This window comes from Acomys russatus, chromosome 7 (assembly GCF_903995435.1).
Source record: "Acomys russatus chromosome 7, mAcoRus1.1, whole genome shotgun sequence".
Classification (NCBI taxonomy): domain Eukaryota; kingdom Metazoa; phylum Chordata; class Mammalia; order Rodentia; family Muridae; genus Acomys; species Acomys russatus.
Window position 1 is genome coordinate 4,567,666 of NC_067143.1, and position 13,854 is coordinate 4,581,519.

At 52.1% G+C, this 13,854-nt stretch overlaps 1 protein-coding gene across 2 annotated transcripts in view; it reads left to right on the plus strand.

Moving 5' to 3' along the window:
* Vrk3 (VRK serine/threonine kinase 3) overlaps window positions 1–13,854 on the plus strand; it is a 30,254-nt gene that overhangs the window by 13,916 nt on the left and 2,484 nt on the right. Inside the window, exons 9-13 of one of the 2 annotated variants that reach the window (XM_051148470.1) lie at window positions 1,747–1,839; window positions 2,822–2,954; window positions 4,050–4,170; window positions 8,330–8,388; window positions 10,419–10,578. In XM_051148470.1, coding sequence (XP_051004427.1) covers window positions 1,747–1,839; window positions 2,822–2,954; window positions 4,050–4,170; window positions 8,330–8,388; window positions 10,419–10,567 — 555 coding nt within the window. In that variant the 3' untranslated portion in view covers window positions 10,568–10,578. Of the gene's footprint in view, window positions 1–1,746; window positions 1,840–2,821; window positions 2,955–4,049; window positions 4,171–8,329; window positions 8,389–10,418; window positions 10,857–13,854 lie in introns of those variants that run through there. The other variant, XM_051148469.1, reaches the window with a different exon arrangement.

Here is a 13,854-nt window from a genome sequence, read left to right on the forward strand (position 1 = left end):
GGCGGATCTCTGTGAGTTCGAGGCCAGCCTCGTCTACAAAGGGAGTCCAGGACAGCCAAGGCTACACAGAGAAACCTTGTCTCAAAAAAACAAAAACAGAAAACAAGCCAGACGTGGTGGTGCACGCCTTTAATCCCAGCACTTGGGAGGCAGAGGCAGGCGGATCACTGTGAGTTCAAGGCCAGCCTGGTCTGCAAAGCCAGTCCAGGGTGGCCAAGATAACATAGAGAAACCCTGTCTCAAAAAAACAAACAAAAACAAAAACAAAAACACAGAAAACAAACAAACAAAAGAAAAGAGATAGAGAGAGGGAGAGAAGAAACAAGGGGCTAGAGAGATGGCTCAGTGGTTAGGGGATAAGAGTACTGGCTTTGAGCTGGGCATGGTGGTGCGCGCCTTTAATCTCAGCACTTGGGAGGCAGAAGCAGGCAGATCTCTGAGTTTGAGGCCAGCCTGATCTACAAAACGAGTCCAGGACAGCCAGAGCTACAAGAGAAACCCTGTCTCAAAAAACCAAAATAAAATAAAATAAAAGAGTACCAGCTGTTTTTCTAGAGGTCCTGAGTTCAATTCCCAGCAACCACATGGTGGCTCACAACCACCTATAATGAGATCTGGAACTCTCTTGTGGCCTGCAGGTGTACATGCAGGCAGAACACTGTATACATAATAAATAAATAAATGAATAAATAAATAAGAAAGTTGGGCAGAAAGGCCCTCAGCCCACATGGGCTTGAGCTAGAGCAAGAGACTTGAGGCAAGATGAAGGCTCAAGTTGGGGAAGAGGGGCTTACAGAGCATCCTGGCCAGGGCAGGGGAGCTTACAGCAGAACAAACGGCACTTGGTGGACAGCTCAGTCCCGGAATCAAGGTGTCTGGAGATAGAAGCAGGATGTGACTGACACTCAGATGCATCCTCATGACAGGCCAGAGCTCAGGGTGATAGAGGCAGAAGGTGCAGGGAAGGGCTAGAGCTGCCGCCTAGAGCCCCAGTGAGGGCTTAGCAGCTTGCCTCTCTTCTTTTAGAAAGTGAGCAGAGCTCTCATGCTGGAGGTGCTGGCTGTGTCTGCAGAGGCACATTAAGTAGATGGAAACTCACATTTAGGCTTTGATATTTTAAATCCTACTTTTCGGAGGTTCCTTATAACTCTTTTCCCCTTCTCTCCCCCAATCCCTTCCCCCACACCAACATTAGCAGGAGAGAAGGAAGGTGGGGGGGGAGGGGCACACTTTCTTTGGCTACTCACTGCTGTTTAGGGTCTTCAGGTTCTCTGGGGCAGCACCACTCTGTCATCAGGATATTACGGCAGAGTACAGCAAACACAACAACAGCCTTCACTTCCTCCTCTGACCGTCTCCTCCAGGCATTCTTCTCAAAGCCCGTGTTTCTCTCTTTGGGTTTTCGTATTTATTGCAACTGGCAAAGATGACACACCCGTGGTCAGCGGTTCCCAGCTGACAAAGATCACGCACCGTCTCGGGGCAGTTATCAGCTGTGGACAAACTGGAGCAGCCCCCATGTCCCTCACCTGGGATTAAAACATGTTTGCATATGATAACCCCAAACTTCCATCATGCCCCAGCATCAGCTGACTGCCGAATCCTTCAGAAAGGCTCACAAGTTGTAAGCAGGCAGGCCGCTGCTGAGTGCTACCCCAGAACTTGGGGGGATACTACTCCCTTCACTCACAGTGGTGATCCCCTCGTTGACAGTCATGCCACCTCAACACCTTTTTCTTCCTCCAGCTGGACACTCTGGAGTTTATCCATGAAAATGAGTATGTGCACGGCAACCTCACGGCCGAGAATGTGTTTGTGAATCCAGAGGATCTGAGCCAGGTGAGAGCCAGACCTTTCCAACACGCGCACACACGCATGCACGCACACACACACCCCTACCTTCTTGCGGTGCTGGGCACGTGGCTCCATTGGTAGAGGGCTTGCCCGGCATGCATAAAATCCTGGGCTCCCTCCCTGGCACCACATAAACTGGGCATGTTAGCACACACCTGTCACATTAAGGAAGATGAGGAGTTCAATCACCCTAAGTTGGGTGAAGTAGCGCACACTTTTAATCCCAGCCCTTGGGAGGCAGAGGCAGGTTGTCTCTTGAGTTTGAAGCCAGCCTGGTCTACATAGAGAATTCCAGGACGGCCAGGACTCTGTAGAGGCCCTGTCTCAAACAACCACAGTAACGACAAAAGTTCAGTCTTCTTCAACTATGTACAGGGTTCCAGGTCATTCTGGGCCTTACAAGACCCTTCCTCCAAACGCAGTCAGGGTCATGGTTTGCATACGCAGCACCTCTGCTGTAGAACCTGAGGCAGGTGGGGTGCTGGGAGTGCGGGCAGGCTCAAGAGAACAAAGCAGCTTGTGCGTTGAAAGCTCAGCCCCAGCTTAGTGTTCAGATTTGGGGTCTGTGTGTGCCTGGGTCAGAGGGCTCTGGCTTCACACTAGACTTGTCTGTTGTTGGTGATGTCCTTGTGAGGTGGAGGCCATGAGCAGGAGCATGCCTTTCCTCCATCACTCTCTCTGCTCCCCAGCCACTGTGAGGTGAGCAGTCCCCACTTCACAGTTGGTCCACCATAATGTTGCCTCACCTGAGGCCCAGGTTAGCAGGATGCAGCTGAATTTATGCCTAACCTTCTGCCAGTACACCCGCCCCAGCCTCTCCTTCATAGCTGCAGGGGATAGGGACACAGCTGCTGGCACAGGGTTAGGGACACAGCTGCTGACAGACACAGGCCTGGACCCGCACTGGAACCTGCCACCGAGGCTGCAGCCCTACCCTTAGTTCTGTGTGCCTCCTCCTTGTCCACAGGTGACCCTGGTGGGCTATGGCTTCACCTTCCGCTACTGTCCTGGTGGCAAACACGTGGCCTACAAAGAAGGCAGCAGGAGTCTACACGAGGGGGACCTGGAGTTCATTAGTGTGGACATTCACAAGGGATGCGGTGAGAGGGGCCACCCCCATGCCACACTTCTTGCGTTCTTGGTCATAGGCACAAGGAATACAGGGCCACGAAGAGTGCCATGGTAGGGACGGGGAACATAGACATGTCCTGGCCATGTGAGGGATTGCTTCCCTTCCTCAGCACCAAGGAGAGCTGTGTGATGGCCTTGAGCAGTTGGGATATGGGATTTAGGACCGAGGACGGTGAGCATCTGGACAGGGTCCCCACATTTCCAGAGGTTTGTATTTCCAGTCTGGCAGAGGGAGATGATGAGTGCTGCCCTAGGGCTACCTAGGAAGCACAGGTGCATAAACAGGGCCATCGTTACTGGAGCAGACCTTTGTGTTGTCGCAGAAGTTAAGACTGAACAAGAAGGGGACAGGCTGTGCATGGAGAGTACAGAGAGGGCGATGGCCCTGCACAGACTCCCAGCCCCACGTTCTTGACACTCAGTATCACCCCCATACATCTGCCTGCACACACGCTTTCATCAGCTAGGGTCCCTGAGCAGAGCTGGTGCCTGGACTGCAGCAGGGCCGGAAGTGAACGGACTTAATGCTGCCGTGTTCTCTGTGTCCCGGTTTCCTCTGTGATGAGGCAGCTCAGGGCTGCAGCCTTTTCCATGTACCTATATGGAAATGGACTCCTGTCCATTTGTTGCACAGGTACCCAGGGCTCACTCAATAAGCGTATAACAAAGGATGAGTAGGTGGGGGGTGGGTACTGGAGTTGGGGAGGGGTAGCAGAGTATAAGTCATAGAAAGAAAAAGGGAGGCTGGACACTGAGCGGTGATAGCTGAGATGGTTTCCATGACTGGATAGTGGAGAGTTGAGGATAGACACATGAAAAAGTGGAGCATTGGGCTGGAGAGAGGGCTCAGAGGTAAGAGCACTGACTGCTCTTCCGAAGGTCCTGAGTTCAATTCCCAGCAACCATATGGTGGCTCACAACCATCTATAATGAGATCTGGTGCCCTCTTCTGGTGTGCAGGTGTTAACATGCAGGCGGAACACTATATACATAATAATCATTAATTAATTAGTTTTTAAAAGAGGTGGAGCATCCTAGGCTAAGCCACCACCTTTCCTCCCCAGGGCCCTCCCGCCGCAGTGATCTCCAGACCTTGGGCTACTGTATGCTCAAGTGGCTTTATGGGTCCCTGCCATGGACAAACTGCCTTCCCAACACCGAGGAGATCACTAGGCAGAAGCAGAAGTAAGTGTAAGGCTCTGCAGCACCCCGTAGTAGCCCAAGCACCCATTCAGGTAGGGAGGAGCTCAGATCTCAGAACGGAGCTGAGGGGCGGGGGAGGTGGCCACCCACAGAGCCACTGCCTGCTGCAGCCCCAGGTGCATTCCAGCTGCAGAGTTTGAGCTGTGTGGCCATGCCTCCCAGGCTTGGCTTCTGACCCACAGTTGTTGCAAGCCCTGGTGTTCTCCCGCTGTGAACTGCTATACAATTAGCGCCTGCGTCACAAGCTCCGAAGGCGTAGGAAGTGAACGTGCTGTGCACATGATTTCATGCTCCTTGCATTCAGGACACCACAACCCGCAGTGAGAGAGGGCCTGACCCCTAACACCCTGCCGGCCTCAGCGTTGTACTGAGGTTCAGCACCGAGGACAGCGACAAGTTAGCTCTGGCTCGGCTGCTCCGCCGTTCAGCACCGAGGACAGCGGCAGACGGCCCTCTTCAGGAGGGCAGTACAAATGGCTTGGAAGGAGACACTCTGCTTTGCACTTCAACACCAAGGGCGCTTAGATGTTGGTCCTTGGGCCTGCTGTATAGTGGGTAAATGTGGCACCAGCTGGGTGCCTATGGTATAGACTGGATGGCAGCAGGGGACCCCGGCCACTCAGGATGGCCTTCACAGAAGCTGAAGTCCAAACGGAGAGCAGGCCTCCTGCCTGTCTCCAGGACTGTCAGCTTGGAGCCCGCAAGGATGAGGTCTTGAAAAGAGCGAGCAGCTTAGAGGGCACCCACCAGGCTGCTGCGCCTCATGTCCTTGGGGTGCTCTGGTATTGTGCCCCATCATATCTGCTGCTTACTCTCCTGTTCCAGCCACACATGTGGTGATGTTTCCATAGCAGTAGAATAGTTTCCTTTCGAAGTGGGTGAGCAGGCGTCCAGGGGCTAAAGACCAAGAGCGGCAGGTTAGTGAGATGCTCCTGCGGCTTGGGCTAGGGACAAAGCAGGAGCCCGCAAACAGGTGTGCTGGCTTGTGTGTCAGGAGGAGAGCCTTGGCTCCCCCACGCACATCCCTGTGTTCACATTCTGTTCCCATGTGTCCTAGCAGCAGAGGACCCACGCTGTGGGTGTTCAGGAGACAGTGCTTCCATGAACAGTAAGGAATGCTGTGTGGCCCAGCTTCGCTTGAGTGTGGACGCAGAGGTCGTGTCGCAGGAAGCAGAGTGGGTGAGGGTGGCGGTCTGGGACAATGAGGAAACAGGACATCCTCTTGCAGAAAGCCTTTACGCAAGAGGCAGGTAGCTCCAGGAGTCTGCAGGTAGGCCAGGGGGAGGCAAGAGGTCTCGGCAGGCAGAGGCACAGGCGTTTGACCTCTTTGCGTCTGTTAATTCATTCATCTAGGCAGTTGGTCAGTTTGGGTTTCCTGAGGGCATCCATGGGCCTATCTGTGACAGGGACCCGGCTATGAATCAGATCAGGGTGCCTCAGTCTCCACTCTGACATACCCCTGGATTGAATCCTGTCCTCCACCTGCAACTCCTTGTAACTGCTAAGAGCTCCACCATGCTTGCTGCAACGCCCCCCCCCCCCGTGTACCTTCCCCCACCATGCTTGCTGCAACCCACCCCCTGTGTACCTTCCCCCACCATGCTTGCTGCAACCCCCCCTCCTGTACCTTCCCCCACCATGCTTGCTGCAACCCCCCCCTCGTGTACCTTCCCCCACCATGCTTGCTGCAACACACCGCCCATCAGTGTACCTTCCCCTTTCTGAGACTTTGATGAACAGGACGTGCTTCATAGACAGGGTCTGTGTTCAGCAGAAAGAACATGGCACTCTCCTACAGGGCCGAAGTGACTTTGAGTGACATCCACCATATGGAGAGACTTGATGCAGTAACCCAAAGGACCACGACGAGCAGTGCTAAAACCTGCCCATTTCTGTGCTAGGCATGGTGGCGCACGCCTTTAATCCAGAACATGGAGGCAGAGGCAGGCGGATTTCTGAGAGTTTGAGGCCATCCAGGTCTACAAAGTGAGTCCAGAACAGCCAGGGCTACACAGAGAGACTTACCTACAAAGCAAAACAAAATGCCCATTTCCTGGTAGAATGAGATTTTATTTGGAGCGCCAGCTCCCTAATTATGATATCTCTCTGCCTGGAAGTCCCATCTTCTTTTCCTGGCTTTGCTATAGGCCATTCAGCTCTTTATTAAACCAACCAGAAGGTGTTAGAAGGAGTGTATACAAAATGTGATGCAGTAAGGAATAACAATAGCATAGCCAGGTGTGGTGGCGCACACCTCTAATCCCAGCACTCGGGAGGCAGAGGCAGGCGGATCTCTGTGAGTTCGAGGCCAGCCTGGTCTACAGAGTCAGTAGGACAGCCAAGGCTACACAGAGAAACCATGTCTCCAAAAACCAAAAAAAAAAAAAAAAAAAAAAAGAAGAAGAAGAAGAGGAGGAAGAGGAAGAACAACGTCCAACGTCAGACCTGTACTCAGCTCTCTGCTGGTACAGAAAGCACCATTTGAATGCATTTGAATATACAAAGACAGTCATATATTTTCAAAGTGCAGAGAAAGATCACCCCAATATCCTAGTTTTCAGCCTGTCTCTGGGACATTGCAATGAGTGTATGGCCTTTGCAATTGATTCAGGGTGTGTGTGTGCGCGCGCGCGCGCGCACGTGCACAGGCACACGTGTGCAGAATCCAAAGAACAACATTGGCTATCATTTCACAGGTACCTAAACCTTGTAGCAACCCTCCTGCCTCAGCTTCCCAAGTTCTAGGATTACAGCTGTGAGCCCTGTGCCTAGCTTCACTTGGGGTAGGAAGAAAGGAAAGGAGGGAGAGAGGGAGAGATGAAGGAAGGAAGAGAAAGAAGAGGATGAGAGAGGAGAAGGATGAAAGGAAGAAAAAGCCGGGCGTGGTGGCGCACGCCTTTAATCCCAGCACTCAGGAGGCAGAGGCGGGCAGATTGCTGTGAGTTCGAGGCCAGCCTGGTCTACAAAGTGAGTCCAGGACGGCCAAGGCTACACAGAGAAACCCTGTCTCGAAAAACCAAAAAAAAAAAAAAAAAAAAAGGAAGAAGAGAGGGAGGGAGAGAGACAGGAGGGAAAGGTGGACCCACCTCTCCTCCACACGACACTTTTTTGGGCTGTATCTTGCTAGGCCTTGCTTCTCGCCTGTCCTGGGGCTGGAGTCACACCTGGCCTTCCTGCACACCAGCGTTGCCAGGGCGAAGACCTCTGTACAGAGTATGCAAGCACCCAGAAGGGACCGGCATTTTCTGCCTGGGCCAGTCCAGGGAAGCTTCCTAGTTTTCCAGTTGTCAACTTTGCCCCAAGAGGAGAGCAGCCACCTGCCAGGGGCTGGGATCAGGCTGGGAAGGCCAAGCCAAGTGTCTTATGGCTTCTGTTGCCGCAAAGAAATGCCATGACCAGAAAGCAGGTTGACATGAACAGCGTGTTGCTGTTCATCACTGAAGGAAGTCAGGGCAGGAACCAGGAGGCCAGATGGAGGCACAGACCATGGAGGGTGCTCCTTACCAGCTTGCTCAGTCGGCTTTCTTATAGAACCCAGGACCACCAGCCCAAGGATGACACCACCCACAATGGGCTGGGCTCTCCCCCGTTGATCACTAATTGAGAAAACACCTTGCAGCTGGATCTCATGGAGGCCTGTCCTCAGCCAGAGCTCCTTCCTCTCTGATGACTCTAGCTTGTGTCATGGTGACACCCCAAACTAGCCAGTGCACCAGGCATCACAGTAGAGTAGGAGGTGGGAGGCTTGTGGGCCTGAGTGTGGAACAGGGCAGGACATGGTGGGGACCAGGCCACAGTGGGGGGCTGCTGGTGGGCATTGTGTGCCTGGCTTTGACCTCTGCACTGGAGGGGGACAGGACTGGGTCTGCTCAGAGAGAGGCCAGTCACAGAGCAGGAGCCTGAGGCAGACCCATAGCCAGGACAGGAACAGAGAACTAAGAAGCAAGAGGGTGGGGCTTGAGGAAGCTTGGCCTGGAGCTGGCTAGACAAGGTGAAGGATGGGAGCCAGCCTGGCAGGCCACACCAGAGAACCAGGGGGGCGGGCACGGAGAGGGGCCGGAAGCACTATCTGTGAGTGGGTTGTGTGTAGGACTCTTCCACTTAACACATCACTCTTTTCCCATGTGCTTTTTCCCTGAAGGTATCTGGACAGTCCTGAGCCCCTTGTGGGACTGTGTGGCCGTTGGTGCAAGGCCTCAGGTATGTCCCAAAGGGGAAGGGGCCAGCAAGCCTCGTGCCTTGGAGGCCTTTCTTACCTACTGTGCCTTTCTTCATTGAGTTTTCCCCACTGCATGTGTGTTGTGTGTGCCTCCTATAAGACACAAACTTGTAAAAATGTTTAATGTCAGCCGGGCGTGGTGGCGCAGGCCTGTAATCCCAGCACTCGGGAGGCAGAGGCAGGTGGATCACTGTGAGTTCAAGGCCAGCCTGGCCTACAAAGGGAGTCCAGGACAGCCAGGACTACACAGAGAGACCCTGTCTTGAAAAACCAAAAAAATAAAATAAAATAAAAAAGTTTAATGTCTCCTAATTAACAGTGTTGAGAACACACACATAATTCTTGGGTTGTTGGAGGTGGGAATAGAACCCAGGGCCAGGCTGGGCCGCATCCCCAGACTTTCCATGGGTTTGCTTTTCTTTTACTTTCAGTTGAACTTTATACATTTTATTTGACTTACTACAGGATTTCCTATACTAACCTAGACTGGCTTCAAACTCACTCTGTTCCCTAGGCTGGCCTTGAAGTCCTGGTCCTCCCTCCACCTTCCACATGCTGGGATCACAGCAAGCACCTTGCCTGGATACACATGCTTGCTTGTTTGTTTTGTTTTGTTTTGTTTTTCCAGACAGGGTCTCTCTATGTAGCCTTGACTGTCCTGGACTCATTTTGTAGATCAGGCTGGACTCAAACTCACAGTAATGCACCTGCCTCTGCCTCCCGAGTGCTGGGATTAAATGTGTGCGTCACCATGCCTGGCTTTTTTGTAGTATTTTTTTTTAATTTCTTATTATTAATTTATTCTTGTTACATCTCAATGGTTATCCCATCCCTTGTGTCCTCCCATTCTTCCCTCCCTCCCCTTATTTGTAGTATTTTTTTTTTTTTTTTTTTTTTTTTTTGGGTTTTTCGAGACAGGGTTTCTCTGTGTAGTCTTGGCCATCCTGGACTCATTTTGTAGACCAGGCTGGCCTCGAACTCACAGCGATCCGCCTGCCTCTGCCTCCCGAGTGCTGGGATTAAAGGCGTGCGCCACCACGCCCGGCTTTATTTGTAGTATTTTAATAGAATAATATTACCCAATTTAGGGCTCCTGTTTTTCCTTGTTTGAGCTGGTAGATTGTGGAAGTTTCTTTCTTTTTTTTAAGTTTTTCTTTTTTGGTTGTTGAAGACAAGGTCCCTCTGTGTAGCCTTTGCTGTGTAGCCTTGATTTGTAAACCAGGCTGGCCTCGAACTCACAGAGATCCCCCTGCCTCTGCCTCCCGAGTGCTGGGATTAAAGGCGTGTGCCACCACACCTGGCCAGACTTTTTATACCCTTATCAGAAACAGGATTAATAGAGTTGTAGTTGCCAGACACAGTGACGTTTGCAAGCTATACAGGGTCCTTAGACTGATGTCTGAGACCCATTGTCCTGTCAAGCTCCCATGCTTCCTCGGCTTCCAAGGGACACACAGACAAGCGGAAGGCTGCCTGCACACCTCACTGCCTGAGGGGCACACAGTATCCCAGGAGCCATAAACCCTTATGTGAAAAACCTGTGGCACATGCCTCTCAAGGCAGCTAGGCCAGGCCAACGCCATAGTTCCCAGCGAGGCACACCTAATTTTGTCCTCCATGAACTAAATACTGTTTTGTGTTTTCCAATGGTGGAAATTTTTTCTAAAGAACACATAATTTCACATGGCGCTCCCCTGCAGCTCATGCTGGTCCCAGTGATGGCCACCCTCCTCCCTCTGCTCTGTGTCTCCTTTTGTGCCCTGTGCTCACACGCCCGCCCTGCCCCAGATGGAAGCCACAGGCCCCATGTGCAGTAGTACAGGACAGGCAGTGGATGGGGCTGGCGACTGGCTGGCTGGGAGCGCTCTGCTGTTCACCATGCCACTGATGGGCCACCAGTGCTTCCCACACGTGGACAGCAGATGCAAGAACTGCAAGTGGCCCTGAGCACAAGGCACTACAGCCACCACCTCTCAGCCCTCTCCTGTGCTTTTGGGTGTCTTGACCACAGAGACCCTGCAGGAATACCTGAAAATGGTGATGGCCCTCAAGTATGAGGAGAAGCCGCCCTATGTCACACTGAGGAGCAGTCTAGAAGCCCGGCTGCAGGATCTGCGGGTGTCACCCTATGACCCCCTGGACCTCCAGATGGTGCCTTAGGTGGAATCCAGGTGAGGAGGTTGGTGACTTGGCCCCTGACCCCAGCCAGGCCTGTGAGGGACTGGGTGCCCCAGGCCCAGCTCCTGGGAGATCCTCGGTTTCCCCATGGGCTCCTGAAGTCAATTCAAGAGAAATCCAGACAGCTAGAATTCATCCGGATGATTTGTGGTAACCAGAAAATTCTGCGGGTAGCCAGGTGTGATGGTGCCTGTCAGTTACCCCAGCACTGAGGTGGAGACAGGAGAATCAGGTCAGTGCTGGCTTTAGCTGTATAAGACGCTATTATAAAACAAAACAAAACAAAACCCAGTGAGCTGGGCACACAGCTGTCCTCACAGGAGGCAGGTAGGAGTGGAGACCAGAGCTCAAAGGAAACCTGGGCTACATGACACCCTGTGTCAACCAATCATGGGTCCCACAGACTGTTGCATGGTGGGTTGTGTCCCCAAGAAGAACTTCCCCAGACCCATGCTTTCCCAGAGCAGTTGTTTTTGTCATTGCGCGCTGCTTGTGTAGCATGTATGTGCAAACGCGCACACGCACACAAATGTAGAAGGGAGGACCAATGCATTTGGAGACACTTGACTGACACAGGACGGTCCCACTGGTATTGGGCTGCAGAGGTGAGGAGGCAACTGACCGCTCTGCAGGGCACAGCAGAGTCACTCACCTGACAGCACTAGTGCGTCTGGAATGGCACTTCCCTGGTCCTGCGAGTAAACGGGTGAGCAAATACTCCCTGCAACTGCAGAGCTCTGCCCGGGCCTTGGAGCCTGTAGCAGGGTCAGAGGTTCTGTGACACCCCTAGGGTGCTTTCTAGAGGTGAAGTTGGCCTTCTCAGACACACTTGCATAGGGCCAGCTGCCAGCTTTGTGGTGGCCTGCCTCTCCATCCATCCAGTATGCAAGCCAGAGAGAGACCTTGGGGTCTAGTGGACATTCCTGGTTCTTTCACCTGTCCATAAGGTAGGGGTCAAATCTCATCCAAGTGACCCCTCCTCAGTTGGAGTGACTGTGTGGTCCTTTGTCTCCATCACCTGCTGCCTGTTGCTGCATCTCCAGTACCTCCCAGAAGTGTGGCAGGAAGGAGGGGCTTAAGGCTTGTTCCTTGCAGCCTTTTTTATTATTTTACAGAGCTTCCCAACTTGGATCTTGAAGTAGGACATGAAGTAGTGTGACTCACGGCTTTCTGCTTCAACTCATATGCTCCTAAAGAATCCCGTGAATGTGCATTTGCCTCTCCCTTAGGACATACAAATCAGCGCTCTCAGTGTCGAGGAACCTGAGTCATCTCCCATAATGTGAAACTCCTCCCAGCCCTCCTCAGCCCCTGCAGTTGTGCATGCAGGTGACTAGATGCTAGCAGCCGTAGCAGCCACTCCCCAGGGCCTTCCTGCCGTGGCATTCCTGTGATTCCGTAATAAACAGTTTTTAATTAATCACTTGGAGAATCCAGTGTTCACAGAAGTTCTGGAAGAATCTTTCTCCTGTTTACCCAGCCACTTGGTCTTTTACTTACTAGTTCCCGCTGACCACAGTGACGGTGCACACATGTAGCCCAGCTGCTGGGGAGGCCAAGGCAGGGAAAACACTCAACCCAGGAGACCAGCCTTAGCACAGCAAGAACACATCTATCAAACAGAACCTTCAGCCGTGCACCTTTAATTTCAGAACTCAGGGAGGCAGAGGTAGGCAGATCACTGTGAGTTTGAGGCCAGCCTGGTCTAGAAGGAGAGTCCAGGACAGCCAGGGCCACACAGAGAAACCCTGTCTCAAAAACAAAATACAACAAATCAAAACAATCCTCCAGCTTGCTTATTCCCACTTTCATGAAGTCAGCCACCTATCCAGCCAGAATTACACTTCCCCATCTAGCTATAGTCAACATCCTCCAAACTTACCTCAGTCCATCCATCCATCCATCCATCCATCCATCCATCCATCCTTCCATCCATCCATCCATCCATCCTTCCATCCATCCATCCATCCTTCCATCCATCCATCCATCCATCCTTTTATCCTTTTATTCATCCTTCCATCCATCCATCCTTCCATCCATCCTTCCATCCATCCATCCTTCCTTCCATCCATCCATCCATCCATCCTTCCATCCTTCATCTACCCATCTTTTACCCATCTGCCTACTACTACCCCACCCCACCAGTCTTTAATCACTCCTTCTACACTTCTCATCCTTGGCAACCTTCCACCTGCCCATCTGCCACGCACCCATGAATTTTTTCGGACTTTATTATGTATATGTGTGCATGTGATGCAGATACCAGCACAGGTCAGCTCCCTGAAGCTGTCATTAGAGGTGTTGTGAGGAGCCCCGTGTGGGTGCTAGGAACCAAGCTTGGGTCCTCTGCAAGAGCAGGAAGCACTCAACTTCTGAGTCATCTCTTCAGCCCACAACCCATTGTCCTCACTAGAGGATTCTAGACAGGGCTCTACTACTGAGCCTTGGCCCCTCCCTCACCGGGGATGCCCCACAATGGCAGAAGCATGTTGGGGAGGCACCATATGGTGTATATGTTAGATTTTCATCACTATGGCCAGAAAACTAACGGACACAACAGAAAAGGTTTCTTTTGGCTCCAGAGGGTTCAGTCTGTCACGCAGAGTAAACAAGGTAGAGCAAGGAACACAGAAGAGGAGTCTGATGCCCTACTAGCTTTCTCGTTTTATTTCACCCTGGACTTCGTGTGGTGCCACCAGCATTCAGGGTAAATCTGTTTGTTGTGTAGCAGTTTGTTCCAAATCTTGTTAAGACCCAAGAACTAAGAGAGGCTCCTTAAGATTTAGGAAATAGGCCAGGCATGGTGGTGCACATTACACACATACACACATGCACACATACTACACAGACACACACAGAAACAGAAGCCAGAGACTGTGGGCCCTGGCTACTCAGTGGGGTTAGAAGTAAAGTCTGCCAGTATCATTGGCTGGGCATGGTGGTGCCCGTCTTTAATCCGAGCACTCGAGACAGAGGCAGGTGGATCACTGTGAGTTCAAGGCCAGCCTGGTGTACAAAGTGAGTCCAGGACAGCCAAGGCTACACAGAGACACCCTGTCTCAAAAAACTAAAAAAAAGCCAGCTTCAGCCCAGCTACAAAGGAACAGAGAACACTAGACCCTGCCTGTACCCATCCATCTAGATAGCCCACACCCCCTAACCCTGCTGAGATACCCCGCTGATGTGCACACCGAGGCAGGAGATGAGAGTAGAAAATGACTCACGGAGAAGCTTATCCACAGTACTGTGCGTCTAAAAAGCTTTTAAAT